The sequence below is a fragment of the Dipteris shenzhenensis genome, chromosome 7 (genome assembly GCF_047967505.1).
Source record: "Dipteris shenzhenensis isolate YYH24624 ecotype China chromosome 7, Dip_SZ_1.0, whole genome shotgun sequence".
Taxonomy (NCBI): Eukaryota; Viridiplantae; Streptophyta; class Polypodiopsida; order Gleicheniales; family Dipteridaceae; genus Dipteris; species Dipteris shenzhenensis.
The window spans coordinates 21,571,412-21,591,550 of NC_141602.1; the positions used below are offsets into that span (position 1 = coordinate 21,571,412).

Here is a 20,139-nt window from a genome sequence, read left to right on the forward strand (position 1 = left end):
CTTCGAAGATTTTCTCTTTTGTATGCAAAATGGGAGGTATCTTCCTGGCACCTTCCACTATTTCAAAAGGTGCTTTACCTGTGGATGTGTGCACCGTATTATTGTAAGCATATTCCAGCAAAGGCAAATAATGCTCCCATTTGCTTTTGTGGTCTGAGACATAGCATTTAAACATATCCAAGATGGTAGAGTTTTCCTGCTCCGATTGTCCATCAGACTGAGGGTGAAAAGATGACGAAAAATTCAGCGTAGTGCCCATATTTTCAAACAGTCCTCTCCAAAAGAGGCTGGTCATCCTCGGATCTCTATCACTGATTATGGATTCAGGCATCCCATGATACTTGAAGACATGCTGCAAAAACAATTTGGCCATTTGATCTGCTGTAATTTTCTTTCTTACTGGCACAAAGTGGGCTTGTTTGCTAAACCTGCAAATTATTGTCCACAATCCATCATGTCCAGTAGGAGTACGTGGAAGATCAAACACAAAATCCATAGCTATGCTTTGCCATGGTCTATCAGGAATTGGCAAAGGGTGTAACAACCCAGGTGCCTTCTGCCTGTCAAACTTTACTTTCTGACAAACCATGCATGTTCTCACATAATCTTCCACATCTTTCCTCAAAGATGGCCAATAAAAGTATTGCTCCACTGCTGTAATTGTTGCTGTAATTCCCCTATGTCCTGCATATGGAGGAGCATGACTTTCCATTATGACTTTCTGTCGCATCTGATCAGTGACACAGAGTCGTCCATGCATCAAAATGAAACCCTCTTTCAACATATAGTGATCATGCCTTTGACCATCAGAAAGCTGATCATAAATAGTTGAAAAATCAGCATCATTAACATACTGATCTTTCATCACATCTAACACATTGTTGTAAGCAATGCTCACTGCTGAAACACTGGGTTTCTTGGAGACTGCTTCAGGCTGTGGTTTCCTGGAAAGTGCATCAGCCACGACATTTTTGTTACCCGGCACATGTACAATTTGAAAATGAAACATTGAGAGGAAGTTAGCCCATCTCATGTGCTTTTCAGATAATTTTCTCTGCGTGAGAAAATATCTAAGTGACTGATGATCTGTTTGCACATAAAAATCAGCTCCAAGAAGGTAATGTTTCCATGTGGTCAAAGCATGTATCACTGCTAACATTTCCTTCTCATATATCTGCAAGTACAATTCAGCATCTTTGAGAACTCTACTCTCATATGCAACCACTCTGCCATCCTGCATCAAAGTGCCTCCTATGCTGTTTCCACATGCATCACAAGTTACAGCAAAGGGTTTTGCAAGATCTGGCAAGATAATAACGGGTTCAGAACACAATTTTTGCTTCAGCTCTTCAAAAGCTGCATTTTCCTTTGGTCCCCACCGAAACGGTACAGCTTTCTTTTGTAAAGCATGCAAGGGAGAAGCAATTTCTGCAAAGTACTTTATAAACCTCCGATAGTATGAACACAACCCAAGAAAGCTTCTGACTTCATGCAGATTTTTCAAAATTGGCCAACTCCTTATGGCCTCAACTTTTGCAGGATCCATCTTGACTCCATCCTTTGACACTATATGACCGAGAAAATGAATCTCATGCATAAAGAATTCACTTTTCTTGGTGTTTATTAATAGCTTGTGTCTTTTCAACTCTTGAAACACAATAGTGAGGTGTTTCCTGTGCTCCTGCTCATTTTTAGAGAACACAATGATGTCATCAAAGAAAGTGCCCACAAACTTTCTGTGTGCTCTAAAAATTCTGTCCATCATTCTATTGAAAGTGGCAGGTGCATTAGTCAAACCAAAAGGCATCACAAGGAACTCATATAAGCCAAATGAAGTGCGGAAGGCAGTCTTGTAGACATCTTCAGGCCGTATCCTTATCTGATGGTATCCACTTTTAAGGTCAATACGACTGAACATTGAAGAACCTTCCAACCGATCCAATATATCATCAATGCGTGGAATTGGAAAACGGTTCTTAATTGTGACTTTATTCAAAGCCCTATAATCAATACACATTCTCCAACTGCCATCCTTCTTTTGCACAAGCAACACAGGGGAACAGTAAGGAGAATTACTTGGCTGTATTAATTCCTTTTCCAAGAGTTCCTTCACTTGTGACATTATCTCTTCCTGTTGTGCCTTACTGACACGATAGGGAGGTATATTAGGCGGTGAGCTTCCTGGAATTATATCAATTTGATGATCCTCGGGCCTCTTGGGAGGTAATTCTTGAGGAAGTGCATCTGAGAAACAATCTTGAAAATCTGAAATAAAAGCAGCCCTTTCTCTATCTAAAGCAGAAAGAGTAGAGCCTTCTTGAAGTGGTTGGCTGTCCTCTTTGACAAAAATCAAGTACGCTGAAATATGACGCTTTATTACATTGGAAATACAAGAAGCTGAAACTATAGGGATGGACTCCCCTTTCAACTTTACATCAAGTACATGATTTTTGCCTCTATGAGTTAAAGAAATCTTCTTGTTTCTCATCTGCACATCAGCCCCCACCCTGTACATCCAAGGCATCCCAAGCAAAGCATCACACTCTGGCAAAGGCATAATGTAGAAGTCCTCTGCATCCTGATATCCCTGGATATGCATCCTCAACTTGCCAATGATAGGAGTGACAGGTGTGTTGAGTTCAGGGTTGGCCATATCACACATGTCGGATGGCCCCATTTCCTCAGGCTCGATGCCAAGCCTTCCTGCCATATCAGGAGTTATGAAATTTGCCTTTGCCCCAGAATCAAAGAAAAACAAACAATTCTGATTTCTGATTTTTCCCCATGCTCTGCACATCTCAGTCTTTTTCATTTCCTCTTCATCATGTGCATGTGGCAAACTCCCAATCACATCTGGAAGAAGTCCTGCAGAAGGTTTAGGCTTTTTGCCCTTCCGATCAGCCTGTTTATCACCATTCTTATCATCATCTGGCTTTCACCCAGGCGACCCGGGTTCAAATCCCGGCAATGGAACCAATGAAACCGGCCTCTAATCACTCAGAGGGCAGTGGAACTAAACCTTTAATCACTTCAGCACTTATTTACAGCTCACAAAGCATATATCACAACCATTAACCATTGCATGATCACCATTTGGCATTTACCCATTTGTTCACAAACAAAACCACTGAAAAAGGGATGGAGGCTAGAATGCCCCTGCTCAACAGACATGGACAAGTGCACCCGATTGGCCCCAAACACCGTGGCGCCCCTTTCGGTATTTCTTTATATTTCACAGTGAAATGATTACAAGTTGCATCTGGGAGACCTTCCCTGCAACTGAGCACGCAGCCCCAATTCACTAAGCCTTCGCAAGGCTTTCAAGCATATAACACCATCACATAAGTGCACTTAACCCGTAGGCTCAACCCAAAGGCATTCTCTTTTCCGAGTGCAATTCCATTGGCTGTCCAGATGCAATCACACTGCACCCCAGCTGCACTCTCCTTGAGTGGTTTCCAGATGGCATTACAAAGCTTTTCAAAGCTCCGAAATAAAATCAGCAAAGTACCCAACGGAAGAATGACTCATGTAGCACTGGCTGGGCACCTGTGAGCCAAGAAAGAGGCGGCACAAGAGGCCAACCAATAGCTTATGACAAAAAGAAATTGCAGTAGCAAAATCACAACTCACCAAGCCCTGAAGACTCGAACCAAGTCCTCAATCGCCAAGAGGACATAGTAGCCAATGCCCAATTGCATTCTCAGCCAAAGAGGAGTGCAAAGGCATGAAGAAAGAGCATTTACAAGAGCCGACCAGCAAGAATTCCACTGAAAAATGCGAAAAGAAACACTTCTGTCGCGAAGAAGTGGGAGTTCTTGGGCTCAAAAGAAGCGTGCTTCAGAGAGGAATGCATTGAGAAGGTTTTGGAGAAGTTTCATCGCCGGAAAGTCCTCCAAAACTGAGAAAAACCAGTCAACCAGCACGTCGGACCACTCGAAATTCAACAGAAAGCTGTAGCTTTGCAAGAGGAGAGGCCCAGGAGGCGGTAGAAGCAAAAAGGTCCAGAAAAAGCCACTTTTGCAAATTCGTCCAGCAAAAGAAGTGCTCAGCTCTGCCCGTTCTACCAAACGCACGGAGGGAAAAGCATATCACTACGAAGGGGAGGCAGAGGGGAAGCCATCGGGCCAAACGGAAGTCGAGGAATCCAAACGGGTGAGGAGTTATGAAGAAAAACGGAATTCAGCTGAAGGAGGCTGAAAAACCAGTCCAAAATCTCAACAAAGGGAGAAGATGAGAGAGAAAACCACACATGTGAAGTTTAGAAGGCCCAGGAAGGTCCAGGAATGGCAAAGGAGCATGTAGAAGGCACTAGAGCCACCTGGAACTCTAGGGGGGCCACTGAAGGTACATGGCCCTCTAGGGGGCCCATTAAAAATGCCACGTCATCATTTCCCAACAACCACTCTTTTAATTCCTTGGAATGCCTTTGGGCCTAGGGATTAATTACGCTTATGTGCTAGGCACCATGCCGCGTTTAATTACACATTATTAAGCCCACGCTTGGACTTTTAAAACCAAAGTTGTCACGGTCTTGTAGTACATTAAAGTACCTAGAATTTCACGCCCCCGTGACACCTTGGCTGTCTCTCAGGGCAGCAAGGTGTTGAGATCTGGACGGAAAGTCTACAGAAGCTCGAGGTGGAGCACGCGGACTCGAGTCTAGAGATAGCCAGCAGATAGGAGAAGGACCTTGTGGTAAGATCAGAGGACCACATCATTGGTGGGACTCTAGATCTGTCTCTTTTGTATTGTGTCCATAGTTGTGGACGGAAATATATATTTTGGTGGTTTCTCTATCTGGTTGGTTCATTGTCTATTGATGAGTCCGCACACCTATTGTATGCACATAAGTAAAGAAGTTTGTGATTCCACACCCACACCACACCGTGTGAGCTCCTGGGCATTACTATAAGTCTTCCGCTGCGTGTACCCTCTGTTGGGTATTTTCTAACAGTACTAAAACATACATAGTAACTATGAGTTTTGCTTTACGCACTCTCTTGGAGACGCCTTGTACACACCCCCTCTCCTCGGAGATGTTATAGTTTTGTTTTCTTGACGTATATCCTCGCGCATAGGCCCGTGAGGCCTTCTGCAGACGTTAATAAATCTCTCTCTCTCTCTCTCTCTCTCTCTCTCTCTCTCAAACATAAGCAGCGCTTTATCCCCTGTTCCATATCAATTCTTTCAAGAGGCAGTATTCCAATTACTTTGCGCAATCACTCACATTGCATCTCTCCAAGGTCACTCCCTTTCGATGACTCTTGACCTATGACATTGCATCTCTCTCCAGGGTCATTTCCCTTCCCATATCAGTTCTTTCAAGAGGTAGCCTTAGCCAAACAAGTATTCCACTTCACTTTGGGCTTCACTCGAGGCGTATGACCTTGCATCTCTTTCCATGGTCATCTACTGCACATTTGAATCCACATAACTTGATAACTAATATCCTGCCCACTAAGGTGATGGACAGCTTTCCTACAAAGTTCACTTCACTATATTCAACCCCTAAAAATGAGATCCCCTGTTCACAATTGCTTTACCTCTGAAATGAAAAGGAGGAATTTTTTTAAAGGATGTAGATTTACAAAAAATGCTAATTTGTAATGGGCATGCTACCTGAAGATCTCGCATTGGGTTCCAATCATGCTCCATAAAAACAACGGTGTCTGCTGCTGTCAAATTCAGACCCAGGCCTCCAACTGCAGTCAATTTATGCTGAGATTAAATTAAATCTTCCATACAAAGTCAAAACCCTAGCAGCCTCATTGCAGACATGACCCCAAATCATCAGCCGCTCAATTACCGTGCGTAGTAAGAAGGAGCACGTCTATAGTTGGATCAGAGTTGAAAGCCTTGACTACGTCAAATCGCTTATCAGGTTCTATCGATCCATCTAGACGCAAATATGTTACACTGCAGAACAGGCCACATCAATTTCATCAACGTGGTCATTCATATACCAAAAATATAAATAAAATGTACGTGTTAAACAGAGAATCACAAAGTGGTCATATAAATGAAACGCTGCACAGGTCGACCATTACTTTCCTAATGGCAGAAGGCCATGTTATCCTCTTGGAAAAGGATGGGGAAGGAGAGAAGCACATATTGAGCCTTCTAAAAACTCTTAGGTCAAATACTGATGAATATTTTCCTCTCCTCCACCTCGACATGACCTACTTCTACACTCATCTAACAACATTTCCTCTTTGAGCCTTCTAGTGACTCTTGTTTTAGCCAAAACATCTTCATCAAATACTTTTGAACATTTTCGGAATGACAGGATGTACTCTGAGGATCAGCTTTCTTCACTCATATTCGCATCTTGAGAGATGCACAGGTTAACGATTTTCTTCTACTGATAGGAAAACCTACGTTACAGACTGTAAATAGCTAATTATTTCAGAAAAGGATGTGAAAGGGTGGGGGGGAAAGCAACACACATGCATAATCAATGTGATGGGACCTTGTGACCCCAAAAAGACTGTTTCCTCTTTTAAGAATTCTAATCAACTCGTCATTACGATTTTAACTTTTGCTAACCCAAAGAAAATAGAAGGGAAGCGTACCCTTTCATGTGATTCTGAAATAGATCCTTTTCGATTATGTCTAAAAAGCTCTGCACAATCAATAAAATGGCATGAATCCTGCTAAGGTCATGAAATATATTACATGCAGCAGATACCTGTTCTGAGCACAGAACTTCAAAATTATCAAATACACACATGATATTCTTTGCAAGCTCAGCCAGCCAATAAATGCCTTTTCTCTCAGTACTTACTTTCAACTGTGCAAAGATAAGTACTCGGTGTTGCCCGCCTTCAATGAAAGCAGGAGCTTCAGCAGTTCCAGATTGTAAACCTATGCCACATTCTTCTAGAATTTCCTTAAGAGCAAGGAGTTTAGGAGAATGATGTAACTCGTGCAGATTCAGTTTTGCATCTTTGCTGGTTGAAGAAAATTCAGACTGTGCAGAATGACTCAGCTGGATATCATCTAGAACCAGCAATGGATGGCTGCAAAGCTTCCTTAAATATTGTAATGCCTGAGAAAGACAGTTTGCATCCTTAGCAAAAAAATACATACGCAAACTGAGAACTCAGCTGCAAGCAATAATAAGACACCTTCAGTCAAAGTGCGGCACCAAGCCCAATAAAACATGAACAAAGAATAATATGTTTACCTGAAACACATGTGTAGATGTTCTAGAACTTGATTCCTCACCATCAATTGAAGTCCCATATCCTTGCACTAGGTTTGCTACCTCAGCCTTGGCCTGTGAATGTGAAAAATTTTCATATAGCCTCAATTGAAGAGGGCTTAGATCACAGTATCTGTCTTGGATTATCTTTGGAGGAAGATCACTTAATACTTCATCCTTGGTGCGCCGCAAGAGAAAAGGCATCACCTACAACATTGAAAAGTAGAGAAATGACATGGATGACATTATGTTTCCCTGAAGAAACCCCAACTCGTTTTGAATAATGGCGAGTACCTGTTTGTGTAAGGCTTCCATGGCCAGTGCACCTGCCTCGGCTTCTTTAGCAGAACATTTTGCATCCCTTGCAGACAAAATTGGCTTACCATATGTGGATTGGAACTGAAAAAGAGAATCCATTGTGGTCAGAGAATTCAGCAGGAGAAAAGCTCATAATCAACAGTAGCTCAGGTCATATCCAATCAGAACACAAAGGTATGTGGCGCTGTACTTCTAATAATCTCTCTTATTCCGCACATCTTGCATGGCTTTGCCTTACACTATAACAGCCTAGTTCCTCATGCCACCACATAAATAAGTAAATAGGTGGGATACCTACATGCAAAAGTGCACAGTGCACATACACACACCCATTCAGATCTGAATATTAAAATATGAGCGCAAATAGATGTGTATAGTCTATTCTTTTGGTTTATTCTCTTCATAAGTCACACGGGACCACGTCAGGTGTGAGTATGTGCCATTGCTTAAGCCTTCATGAATTAGGACAACAGTAACGATCTAGCAAACTTTAAGGTTAACTGCTGGATGGGTGACACCAGGAAAGTCACATTTGCCAATAGATATGAGACACACATCAGTAGTGCCACCTCTGACATGATCCCTAGAGAAGACTAGAAAAACAAGAGTGGTCTAGATATTTAGGACCTAGGGGACTGGCTGAACGTGCTCAAGAATCATGGAGGCTCATACATTTTCACTAACAAGGACTTACATTAGCACTGGAAAGGAAGATGCATTACTAGCTTGAGTAACAAACAAAATAGGATTGATAGAGCATACTAATTCTGTAAGTGGTAAAGTGAAACTCTCTTATGATCACATTGCAGCAAGAGAAGAGCAGCAACTGGTTCATATCCCAGTTTACTTATTGGCAAAGTCAAATCCATTGATGCAAGAGGACCAACATGTTTTGCTACAGCCTCACAGAGATCTATGGGACCGGTGCCTATGTTAGGGAGTCGGCTACATTTTGGTGGAGCACTAAGGCCATAATGGAAAGGTAGCTTGTAAAAAAATACTAGTAAGAGTTGAAGCAAATGGTAGGGAACATAAGAGGCGAGGATAGATAGAAGATTAGGGGTCAATAGGAGATGGCCTGCACTTGCAGTGCATACCTATAGACTGAGGGTGGCAGGATGGTCCCCCCCTCTGATTGCAATGTTACCTTTTGTCTAAGGCGTGGATGATTCTTATTTAATAACAACTTCATAACTTCATAACTTGAATATAAAGTCTGTAAGGAATAAAGCAATATGGGGCGGGGGTGCGGCGAAGGGGGGGAGTACTGAGGAAAAGATACAGTGAGTGAATATGCACCATTAACAAAACCGTGGACAACATTGTCCAGCTGGTAAGGGGCTGGCTCATAACCATAAGAGACCTCCTTGGGGCAGATTGCTACATCCCACACTACATGTCACTGCCTTATGAGGCCTCCACAGAAATGAGGAAAAAAATTTTTATTTTCAGTCATGGTTGTTAAGACACTCGTGTCTTATGACAAGACACTTAAGACACGTGTCTTACCTTAAGACACCTTTGGACATTCCTTTTTTTTTAAATGGGTGGGGTGTAACAACAAACATTGAGTTTGACTTAACATGCTAGCATTGATGGTGACTTTGGATCCAGCAATGGCAGTGACCTCGCAGATTCGGATTAGGATCAATCTTTGGAGATTTGACTCTTCAGAGTCTAAAGTTTCGTTTCAATTATATGTATCGAGATGCATATTTCATTCATGTCACATGCGACTGTAAGACTATTGCCATGATATTTATGTTTATTGATGTATGATGATTGGTATATAATCTATGTAGCCCTCTAGGCTCTTTATTTGGATTTTTGAATATCAAGATTCAATTGTTAGTTTAAACCTTTAAAGTGACTTGCAAGCTCTTGAGTCATGAGTCTTTAACTTTAACTTTTAAGTCTTGAGTGACGAGTATTGACTCTTAACTACATTGTACAAGTGCATTGTTTATTGTACTTCTAGAATCTAGCAGCCAGCTATGCTAGCAAGTTGTACACTTGTATACTTATACATATATTAATTAAATATTTATTATTATAACCACAATTACGTGTCTTATGTGTCTTATCTTTAAGATTAGACACTCGTGTCTGAAGCGTATCTGACGTGTCGTTCTTAACGTGACTTACAACCATGTTTGCAGTGTTGTGAGTGGAAAACGGCCCCTTTAAGATGTCTTCGTGACCAAAGACAAGTAGATGCAGCAAAGAAAATTCCAAATGATAAGCTGGACCACCATTTGTTGTCACAGGGATAGAAAACGACAAGGACTGGGCAATACAAATAGCCAAAATATAATCCCTTGGTCAGATTGATGCTCATTCACAATGAGATAAAAGGGAGATGCAGGGGTAAATTTTTCAACATACAAGGGCTACAGTATTGTAGATTAACTACTTTGTTAGAAGAGCTTTCATAAACTACCATTCTCTACTCTGGATCACAAGTGCGATGTAGTGGCACTTGTTGTTATTCAATGATGCAGATACTACTAATATACCATTTCACCCTTGCAATCACTGCAGTCCCCAAAAATTATCTCAATGCAATTCATGTGAATGTATCTCGTCTAAATGTGGGTAACTGTGTAAATTTCCACAATCATTTGCTTGTCAACTCCTTAGGCTTATTACCTCAGACAACTGTCTTCCTCAGTCCCCCATGTTTTAGAAAATTCAAAGCACGTGTTGAAACCATAATGCTCCTTTTTCCAGCTGTTTCAAAAGTCATAATATAGCATAAGCAACCTTAGACTCTTTCCAGTTTGTCCCTGCTGCATAGGTTATCTTTGCTAGATTAACCTATTGTTCTATTCCTATCAAAACAAACATCAAACAAGCTACACAACCCTCCTTGGGCTACAAAAGATGCCATCACCGCTCATGAAGTGATATACTTCCTAGCTAGCTCTGTGAGATGCTCACCATTAGCCCAGAATGAAATTTCTTGCCCCTAGCTAGAGACTTGCTCTGAACTTTCTTCCAATGCTAAGTAATGGCACATAAAGTGCTCAGAATTACCACATGGCACACTGAAATTGCCACTTCATCACGCACAACCACTCGACTGTCACATTAATAAGACCCTAAAATGCGACATCATGACGCTGCCAGCTATCACATAAGCATTCACATCACCTGCAATCACATGCCATGGCATCTTAATTGCCCATCAACAACACTACACATCACCAGTAGCCATGTGTCATATGCCTACTACCTCAACATTCTCCACATATCTATCACACCATTGAGTCCATACTACCACGTGTTACTCTCATACTAGCAGTAAACCTACTTTTTCACTTCCCTAAAACTTGAGGTGTTTGCCTACAACTTTGCCTTTGTATTGTAAAAGGACTAAAGGCTTAAGATGGTGGCATGGATTTGGGTCTTTAGATAACTAGACCTTCAAATAGCAAGGGTTGGGCCAAACCCAACCTAATCACACCTCACCTAGAATTACTTGACCTAAGTGTGGTGAACTAACGCAACTAGAGTTAGATGGTGTAACTCTGTTATACACCATCAATTATAATGTCAAAGATGAAATGATATCATTGATTGACATGAAAAACACAAGTAATGCATAAGAGGCATGTGAGAACAAAAACCTGCCAAGATCATCATGCTTGAGGAACAAACTAAATACAGCAGAGAAGAGTTCAACTAATACCAGCCCTGGTTTCATGTCCGCTTAAAGACATGGCAAACAACTGAAATCAAAAGGTCAAGAAATCAAAGGTGACCAATTGGAGCAAACTGCATCTAATGGCCTTGGTAAAGACTATGAGTAATTTTGTCATAACCATGGTAATACATATGCCTGCCATCAAAAGGTCAAAATTTTAAAGAGAAATATTAGTCCAAACTTGGCTAACACTGTGCATAATGTGTCAAGATAAATATATTAATGCAAAAACATATCAGATGAGACAATGAACCAAACTCAAAACAAAATGTCATGGATTAGTGGATTCCATAGAGACATAGGTTAAAAATCAATCAACAGAGGCAAAAATAACTATTGAAGCACAAGCAATCACATCATAAAGCCTTGGCTGCAGCTAAAACAACTATCAAGGATCACCATCACATTCTCGTGGACAATCATCGAGTCCTCAACGCAACAAGTCTCATGGAGATTGATGGCAATCTAGAGGAAATCCACCAAAAAGACCAGGCATTTTCAGGCTTCAGCAATTATTGCATTCTAGGGTCTGGGAATTAAAACATATGGAGAAGTAAAGAATGAGCCTGCGTGTCAAATAGCCATAAAGGTTGATACCTTAACAGGAGCTCCAACATTAGTTGGCAACACACTGGGCATTCTTATTCTTCGAAAGCATATGGACATACACAAGGAGGAGCACTTTTTCCCAAGAGGTGACATTGAGATTAGCTCCCTCACAATTAATTGGTAGGGGGTGTGCATGCCACTGGGCAAATCCTTTGCATTTGACGTTTGTAACCGAGGCAAGCTCATTGGAGGGCACACGGGCTGGTGGATGGACTTATAAGATAGAGACTGGATTGGAATTCTGAATGTTTATGCTCCACCTATAGGATAGAGACTGGATTGGAATTCTGAATGTTTATGCTCCACCTATAGGATAGAGGGGGTTCATAGGTTCCCACAGGTGGATTCTTGGATTGTTGAAGGCAACTTCAACAACATAAAGTTCGTGGAAGATGAGGTTGGAGATTCTTCCTTTTCAAAGACCCCCCAAATGAGAGGGCCTATATGAATAGTTTATTTTCCCATCAGAGACAAAGATCCATTGTGAGAGCCAAAGATGTTACAATTCCTTTGACGAACGTCGGCATGATGGTCTACAGGAGAATTTGGATCAATATTATATTGAGGATTGGCCATGCAAAGAGAAAGCTTCATTAAAATCTTGGCAAGTATGCCTATACCTACATCATTTCCCATAGACCTTTGCCCAGAGCAGCTACAGGTACCATAGCAAGGAGCGAAGACTCTAGATTTTCTTTATCAAGGGGAGGACGTTAGAGAAATTATCACACAAATATGGGGCCTAGAGGATGGGCACAAAGGATAGTATATGCCATTTAGAGGAGCAATGTAGCAATCCAAGAGCAAGTACTAAGCAAACGACAATCTTTTCGTGAGCAAAAGAGAGCCCTATCATGACATTTCCCCTCCATTGAGAGACTCAAAGAACAACACCCCAACTGGCTGGCAAACAGACATGAGTGTCCTAGAGACAATCTACAAGCAACCAAGGCCAAAACATGCACAATCTCCTACCACCCAAAAAGTGAGGTGGGGGCAAGAGGGGAAGAAGATGACCCAACAATTTTCTAATCCATAAATCTCACACTATTCGAGATACAACTGCGATGCAAAGGAGGGATCCTCAAGATTGTGAAGATTACTTTGCATAATTAAATGACCTCACCCCAGAGCCAGAGGTTGCATGGGAGGATATTTGAGCTCAAATTCCCAAGGTGGTCTCGAATAGCATGATGACGAGGCCCTGAAGGCCCTACCAGTGCAAAAATGCACGGGAGAGGACAGCCTCTTTCCCCAATTCTTTAGCCACTTTTTGGACCTAATAGGCATCTTCTTTCAACACACCTACCAAGAGACCTTTGATTCGAGACCAATATTTCCATCCCTCTTGTGGTTAAATATGCCTCATCCCCAAGCATGAGATAGAGCCAACATAGGTAATGACAAAAGACCACTCTCCTAGATACCCTACAAGATCTTAGCCAACGTGTTGAATTTATATTTAGGCCCTCTATCTGTCATCCTCAAAGTTTACAATATAACCTTGCTTTGCAACAGAGAAAACAAATTCTTCTTATACCTCGCATAAATAACACATTTGAAATGCACAAATCTGTATCATCCACGGTAGTAAGAGTTATTTCACGGTTCACCCACACCTTCAAGTAGACATGCAAAATTATTAGCACAAGTAGCCTTTTAACAAGCTAAAGCAACCCTCCAATACCTAAACAAATCCCTTTTGGACCTATTTTTCATTCACATTCAAGGGCATGAGCTCATGTGATGTAACTGCAAACCAACAAAGCCAACTCATCCTGCACAAAGTTTGCTGAGTCATCACCTTTATTTGCAACAGCAGTAGAGGAATCTACACACATACACACCCCCCTTTGTAAGAGTAGAATATATCCAATCAGGCAACTTCAGATTTGTTGTTCTAAAGCCAAACCTGATTTCTCCTTCTTTTCCTTAGCCACCAATGTCTTCCTGCATTCACTTACATAGTGACCTGGCTTTTTACAGTAGTGGCATTTTCCTTTCTTCTTGGGCTGCCCTTTTCACTTATTTCACTAGGTCCTAAAGCAGCCTTTGACTGAAAAGGACTTGAATTTCTACCTTCACCCTGGTCATGGGCAGCAAATTTCTGATCATTGCCATGCATGGAGAAAGATTTATTCTTCCTTGTTTGTTTCTCCTACAACAACAAGGTGAATGATAATAAATCATTCATAAGGCCTACCGCAGATCCAAATAGAGAGAGAGGGCGGAGATGATGAATTGAAAGGGATGAGAGAGAGAGAGAGAGAGAGAGAGAGAGAGAGAGAGGGGCCCTGAAAATGTGGAGGAGAAAATAGCAAGAAAAAATCGGGATTTTAAAAAAAATAAAAAATGGCCATTTTCACTTCTGACTCGCCTTCGCCTTCGCCTTCACTTAGGCCTCCCTGTGGTGGCAGGCCAACAAACTCACTACTCCTCAAAGTAGCTAAGCATTACCACTCAAAGACAAAGTAAGAGAAGTGTGAAATGTCATAGATTCCTCGCAAAGAGGACAATGTCATAGAAATTGGTTCCTCCCAAAGGACTCCATCAGTATTTAGGAGCTGCTCATGAAGACCATAGATCTTTGTAAGACGGTCAGCCATGCTGTCACCTTCATATGTCTCTAAATTCGCAAGCCCCTTCTTGAAAGAAGGAACTCTTGACTCATTCTTGGCCTTATACGTGTCTCAAGAATCTCCCACACATGCTACGAAGTCATACATGAATGGATCTGAGAAATAATGGATCTCTCTACTGACATAGAGATCACAACTAACGCATGAGCATCAATCAAATCCCACCTCCTCTAATCTTCTGTGAGAGCTGAAGATCCTAAATGGTTGTCCAATAGCTTGTTGTCAACTTCTGATAGCTGTGGTGGGTGCAATATGTACATAATGAAGCTCATCTCCAAAAATTATGTGCAACCAACAGGCTTTCTTTTCTTTTTACTTTTTCTCCTTTTTTTTTAAGAAAACAAGATAAGGATCCCACTATGGCCCTGCCTTTTGGAGTGTCATTGTAAGTCCAAGTGTAAGTAGCTCAATAAATATTTCGAATAACTTGTGAAAGGAAACGATAGGTGTAAATTGAAAGGAAAGGAAAAGAGAAAAAGCAAGTGAAGGTGAAGGAATATCGGGAAAGGTACATGAGTGAAAGAGAGGAGAGAAAAGAGGTGAAAAGTTGTATGTGTGTGTGTGTGTGTGTGGTGGATGGGCCATTAAATAAAAGTGGGGACGAGTGCCTATTTTGGCAAAAGTAATATAAATGTGGTGTCATACAAGAGACAAAGAGAGCCTCCATCTTTAGAGAGAGATACCTAACAAAAGACAAAAGCTTTAGGATGAAAGACAAAAAAACATTTAGGACCTCCACAAGCAAACAAAAACCTTAAACCCTAAACACATTAGAAGCCCTTAAACTTCTACTAACCATAATTTGCAAGGTCAAATTGACCAAATGAACTAACTTCAAGACTATGGCCCTGATTAGCAACTCACTAACCAAGTCATCCTCATCCCTTAGGACCCTTGCAAGGCCAAAAAGGAAAAAAGGTGGGGGGGCGGGGGGGGGGGTTGGGGGGGGGGGGGGCGGCCGGGGCAGGGAACAAGAGATGTTTGACCATAAAACTCCACAAGTCGTAGTTGGTTCCATCCAACTTGTCCTTGTGTGCCAACACCCCAAATGGATCTCCTGCTTGCTTACCCATTATTCTACAAACAAATGCTTACAATCTGCCCCAAAATCTGACTAACTGAGTCCGCATACTATCAAAATGTTGCACAATGGCTAAAGCCCAAAAAGAATATCTGCAAAAGAACCTACAAAACTCTAGAAATTTCTACTATTTCTTACAAATGCCAGTTTGTATGTCTGCCAAAAGCAAATTTGGCAAAAGCATCAAATTTTACAGACAGATATACCTGAAATTGGCAAAAGCCCTGCACAGTGCACAGTCAATCTAAGTGATTTAAATTCTAGAAATGACCAAATCTGCATATTTATTTGAGATCTAGAAGAGATTCGTATGGTATATATTGTACGGCCAGCAATGCACAGTAATAGGTGGTAGCCTATACAGCGACAAAGATTGTACGGACACAAGTTCCGTGCAAACGTAATATGGGCTTAAAAGTCTCATACAACAGGACAGACAGATGTAGGGACAAGCAGCCCGAGGATTGTACCGAGATATCTCTACGAAGTAGGTCGTGCGGTTGTAAATGCAAGATCTTGTGCAGCATTGTACGAAGCAAACTACACACAAGTTGCGAGAACAAATGGAGCAACGACGAGATGACGAACAGAGCCAGGTGCATTGAACTGATGCAGGCAGCTATTTACATATATATTTTGTGCCAATCTCCAATCCATAGACAAATGGTTGCATCCCCAATGCCAAAAGAATGGTTGCATCAACAGCTTGAACGAATCTTGGATGAATGGTTGCAATCCCAGATGAAGGATTGAATCAGCAACCAAAAGCCACTCATGCTATCATGCGTCAAGCTAGCTCCCATCTTCACTCATCAAGCTTTTTTTCCTTTGAATGGAAGATGTTTTGCTGGACGAGGTTCTCCTGAGGCCGGACTAGAAGAGCAGTACTGTAATATCAAATGTTGGATTTGGCAGTGAGAGGAGAATACCAAAACATGGAGTTGTACTGAGGATGCAAGAGTAGTGCTACAAGAATAAACAAAATGAGGGATATATCCTCTACATAGGAGACAAATTGAATACTAACCCTACGGGGGGAAATCTCCTAACTAGAGGGAAAATCGGCCGAAGGATATGTTCACACCACACTAGTCATAATCTAACACTGACGACTGAGGGCCATTCCATGCACGCTAACTGCTTCAAGGCCATCGAATGATCGCAGCAACCTTAAATCTCTGCATGTAAGTTGCCACATAGTAACAAGGCATGGGACCCTATCACTAGTCTTATTTGGAGCTTTGCCACTCAACATCCCATAGATCCTCATCTCAAAATAAGAGCTAGGATACAGAACCCATTTACACTAAAGCCTTCGTACTAGGTTTCTATCGGCACCTCTCGTCGTGAAGGGTAGTCTCAGCCCTGACAAAGGCTAGCACTAAAGGAGAAGGCGAATCAAAAGTAGTCCACATTGTAATGGGCAAGGGGCCTAAAAAACTCTTTCATTAACTGTGCCTATCCTAATTATTAATTGCATAACCATGGAATGTTGACTGGAGAGAGAGAGAGAGAGAGAGAGAGAGAGAGAGAGAGAGGTAACAGTGGACGTTATGGTTATGCTAACTACTATTTTATTCTTAGGTTGGGGGCTGGCAATCACCACTAAGACCACTCTAACAACTGTTCGTCTTCCTCATTGAAGAGGGCATGTCTGAGTCCCCACGAAGGGCTACAAAACCGTCCATGGCTGAGGCTATGCTGTAGAGGCTATGGGAGAACTATCCCATGAGAGGAGGGATCCTATAGAGGCTAGAGGGTCTGCCGCTGAAGGGGATGGTGCGTCTGTTGTGGCACAGGGCCTGCCGCTGAAGGGATGCTGTATCTGTTGCTGCTGGAACTGCGTGGACTCCTAGAACTGCCACAGGGCGGCGTGGCACTGCTGCATCAACTAGGGATGCTGTAAATACTGTGTCTACTGCTGCTGCAACGGAGGTCCTTCTGGTTCTTTCTGAAGTAAGCTCGACTGAAGGGAGAATGCCCCTTTACAAAGGGATAGGACTGGAAAAGGGCCAACCCAATCTAGTATGCCACAGGCTGACCCGCCCTGTGCTGCAGACTGCCGACCTGCCCATCTGGCACCCCTCACTGCAGCTGCAGTGCTCTGGCAACTCCCGACCTGCCTGCTGCATTTCCCGCGCATCCAAGTGGCAGCCCTGTACAGGCTGCGTACTGTACTGCCAACCTGCACTGTGAAGACCTGGCCTGTGCTGCTGACATCAGCCACAATACAGGCTGACATTCTGTCCTTGCTGAGACCTGCTGCTGTGGACTGCTGGGCTGCAGAACTGCCACGTAGGCAGCCTTGCCATGGGCTGCAGATTCCCATAACACATCTCTTCGTTCAAGCTACAACTGCTAGTGAAGACTATAGTATAATCTGAAGATACAAGGAACTGCAGCATTATCTTCAACACAAGCAGTAAACCGAGGTCCCTCATAGAACAACTTGGTTAAAACACTGATCGCAAAATTTTAGATATTTCTAGAAATTCCCTTGTTCTCTGTTGTCCAAGCACCTTATGGATTCTAAGAAAACATTGCATCTCCTTTTATTTATTGTTTTCCTTTTTCTCCCCCCCCCCCCAAAAAAAAAAAGAAAACAAGAATCTCGAATCTGTGTATGTCAATGAAACCCTTTTCATACCTTCATTCATTTTCTTCTCCGTCATGAATCTAGGAGCATAACTACAAATTTTTCAAAAGCTACCTACATGTCCATGCTTTCAGCATTGCACAATACCTGCCGTTCTGAGCCAAGAAAACCAGGCATAAGGAAATCAAAAAGAGACCAGAGCTCGAGCACGTTGTTCTGCAAAAAAGTAGCCATTGCAAGTACGAGTCAACAAACAAAAGACAAAATAGAAGCCTTACTTTCTTTGAGAAAACATAAGCCTTCTGTAAAAGGATAGTGGTTCATATGAGACATTATTAAACCATTCATTCCCGATCTGGCATTCAATCAGCCTTTGAAAGCATTCCATTCCAAGTATATACATACATATATAACTATAGATAGATATATATCACTGGAATGAATGCTTTCCGCGCTGGCATTCCATTCCAAGAACACCTCTCTCTCTCTCTCTCTCTCTCTCTCTCTCTCTCTCTCTCCCCAAAGGACAAAAATGCAGTTCTACAAACCAATGGACAGCTACAGAATACAGAAGTACCTCGAGGAAGACACATCAATAATTCAAGACATCTAATCTGCAAAATCAGAACTAGTTCATAAGATCTCAAGGTGGAAATGGGCAGGTGGGCAAGAGCTAGGATCCTCAGAAAAGAAAAGACCTGCAAAATCTGCCCCACAGGGGAGTTAAAAAACGAGCAGCATGTACTAGAGCCTACGCACACATCAGAGAAGGTTATAAGGACTGTCAAAACAATTTTAAAATCTGCTGGCTCAGCCAGCCAAAAAGCTAGGGAGCTACTTGAAAGAGGTTTTGGAACACCCTAGCACAACAAGTCCTCACTCCATAGCAAGTTTGTAATATTTTCTTCCACTGGATGTAAGCAATCACTATTAGTTAATAAAGATCGCCAGTCCCATAGATTCTAAAGCATCTCACGCGGACTTTCATACAGTCGTATCATATCATATCATATTATCTCTCTCTCTCTCTCTCTCTCTCTCTCTCTCTCTCTCACACACACACACACACACACCAGCCTCACCAGCCTCGACCTCATCTTCATCCTATTGCAGATTGGACTTCAGCCTCACCACCGACGTCACCATCTTTGGGGATGATATCCCATGCTTCCCCACAGTACACCTCTTTCCTGTCACCTCCACCCCTCAGACAGCCACCATTCCCATCCAATACTAGCCACCATTCCCATCCACTGCTGGCCTGACCTTGCCAGCCCTCCACATGTCCCCTCACCACACCCTACCTCCCACCACTGTGTCCACATCTCCCCTCACTCAGTTCACTCAGCCACCCCCCATCGCTCAGCCCCCATTCATACCAGCCCAATCTTTATCTCTTCGGGCGCATGTGATTCTATCCAACACCTAGGAGTCTCTCGTATTGGAGGTTCATCGCCTATGTACATGTGCGATGGAGTTGGCTCATTTCGCACAGGAGGAGGCTCGTTTCACACAGAAGCAAGCCCACATCATACAGAGTCTAGGTCTGGATATACCACTCATGGCCGCCTTAGCAACGGCCCCGAGCAATGCATCAGTAGTAGAGGCCCACATAGCCTTATGTAGTCGGCTATTGCAAAGACATCCAAATGAGAGGACATTGCGAAACGGGAGCTTGCAAAGGCCACTGTTTTGGCCACCATCCTAGAACAGCAGCAGAGGCCGATAAGGTTCTAAACTTCAGAGTTCGATGGATCTCTCTCACAGCTACCACACCTATTGATGATTTGACCAGTTTCGTGGCCTCCACCCACGCGGTCCCAAAGCATAGGATTGAGAGGGCCTAGCACATAGGGAAGGATCCCAACCGAGGGCAACCTCCCCTCATTCGCTTCAAGGACTCCCAGGCTTCTCTTGCAGCATTGTCTCGCCGACGATCGGCCCTCCTAGACCACCCAAAGATATCTATGGATGAGGATCACA

At 42.6% G+C, this 20,139-nt stretch overlaps 1 protein-coding gene across 1 annotated transcript in view; it reads right to left on the reverse strand.

Annotated features, from left to right (window-relative positions):
• The window catches only part of RGD3 (ROOT GROWTH DEFECTIVE 3), a 56,304-nt gene that overhangs the window by 12,653 nt on the left and 23,512 nt on the right, over positions 1-20,139 (reverse strand). The window contains exons 22-28 of the mRNA XM_087377535.1: positions 18,304-18,372; positions 7,502-7,606; positions 7,190-7,414; positions 6,788-7,051; positions 6,576-6,625; positions 5,810-5,919; positions 5,623-5,705 (exon numbers count right to left, since the gene is read on the reverse strand). Of these exons, the coding sequence (XP_087233661.1) occupies positions 5,623-5,705; positions 5,810-5,919; positions 6,576-6,625; positions 6,788-7,051; positions 7,190-7,414; positions 7,502-7,606; positions 18,304-18,372 (906 nt within the window). The remainder of the gene's footprint in view (positions 1-5,622; positions 5,706-5,809; positions 5,920-6,575; positions 6,626-6,787; positions 7,052-7,189; positions 7,415-7,501; positions 7,607-18,303; positions 18,373-20,139) is intronic.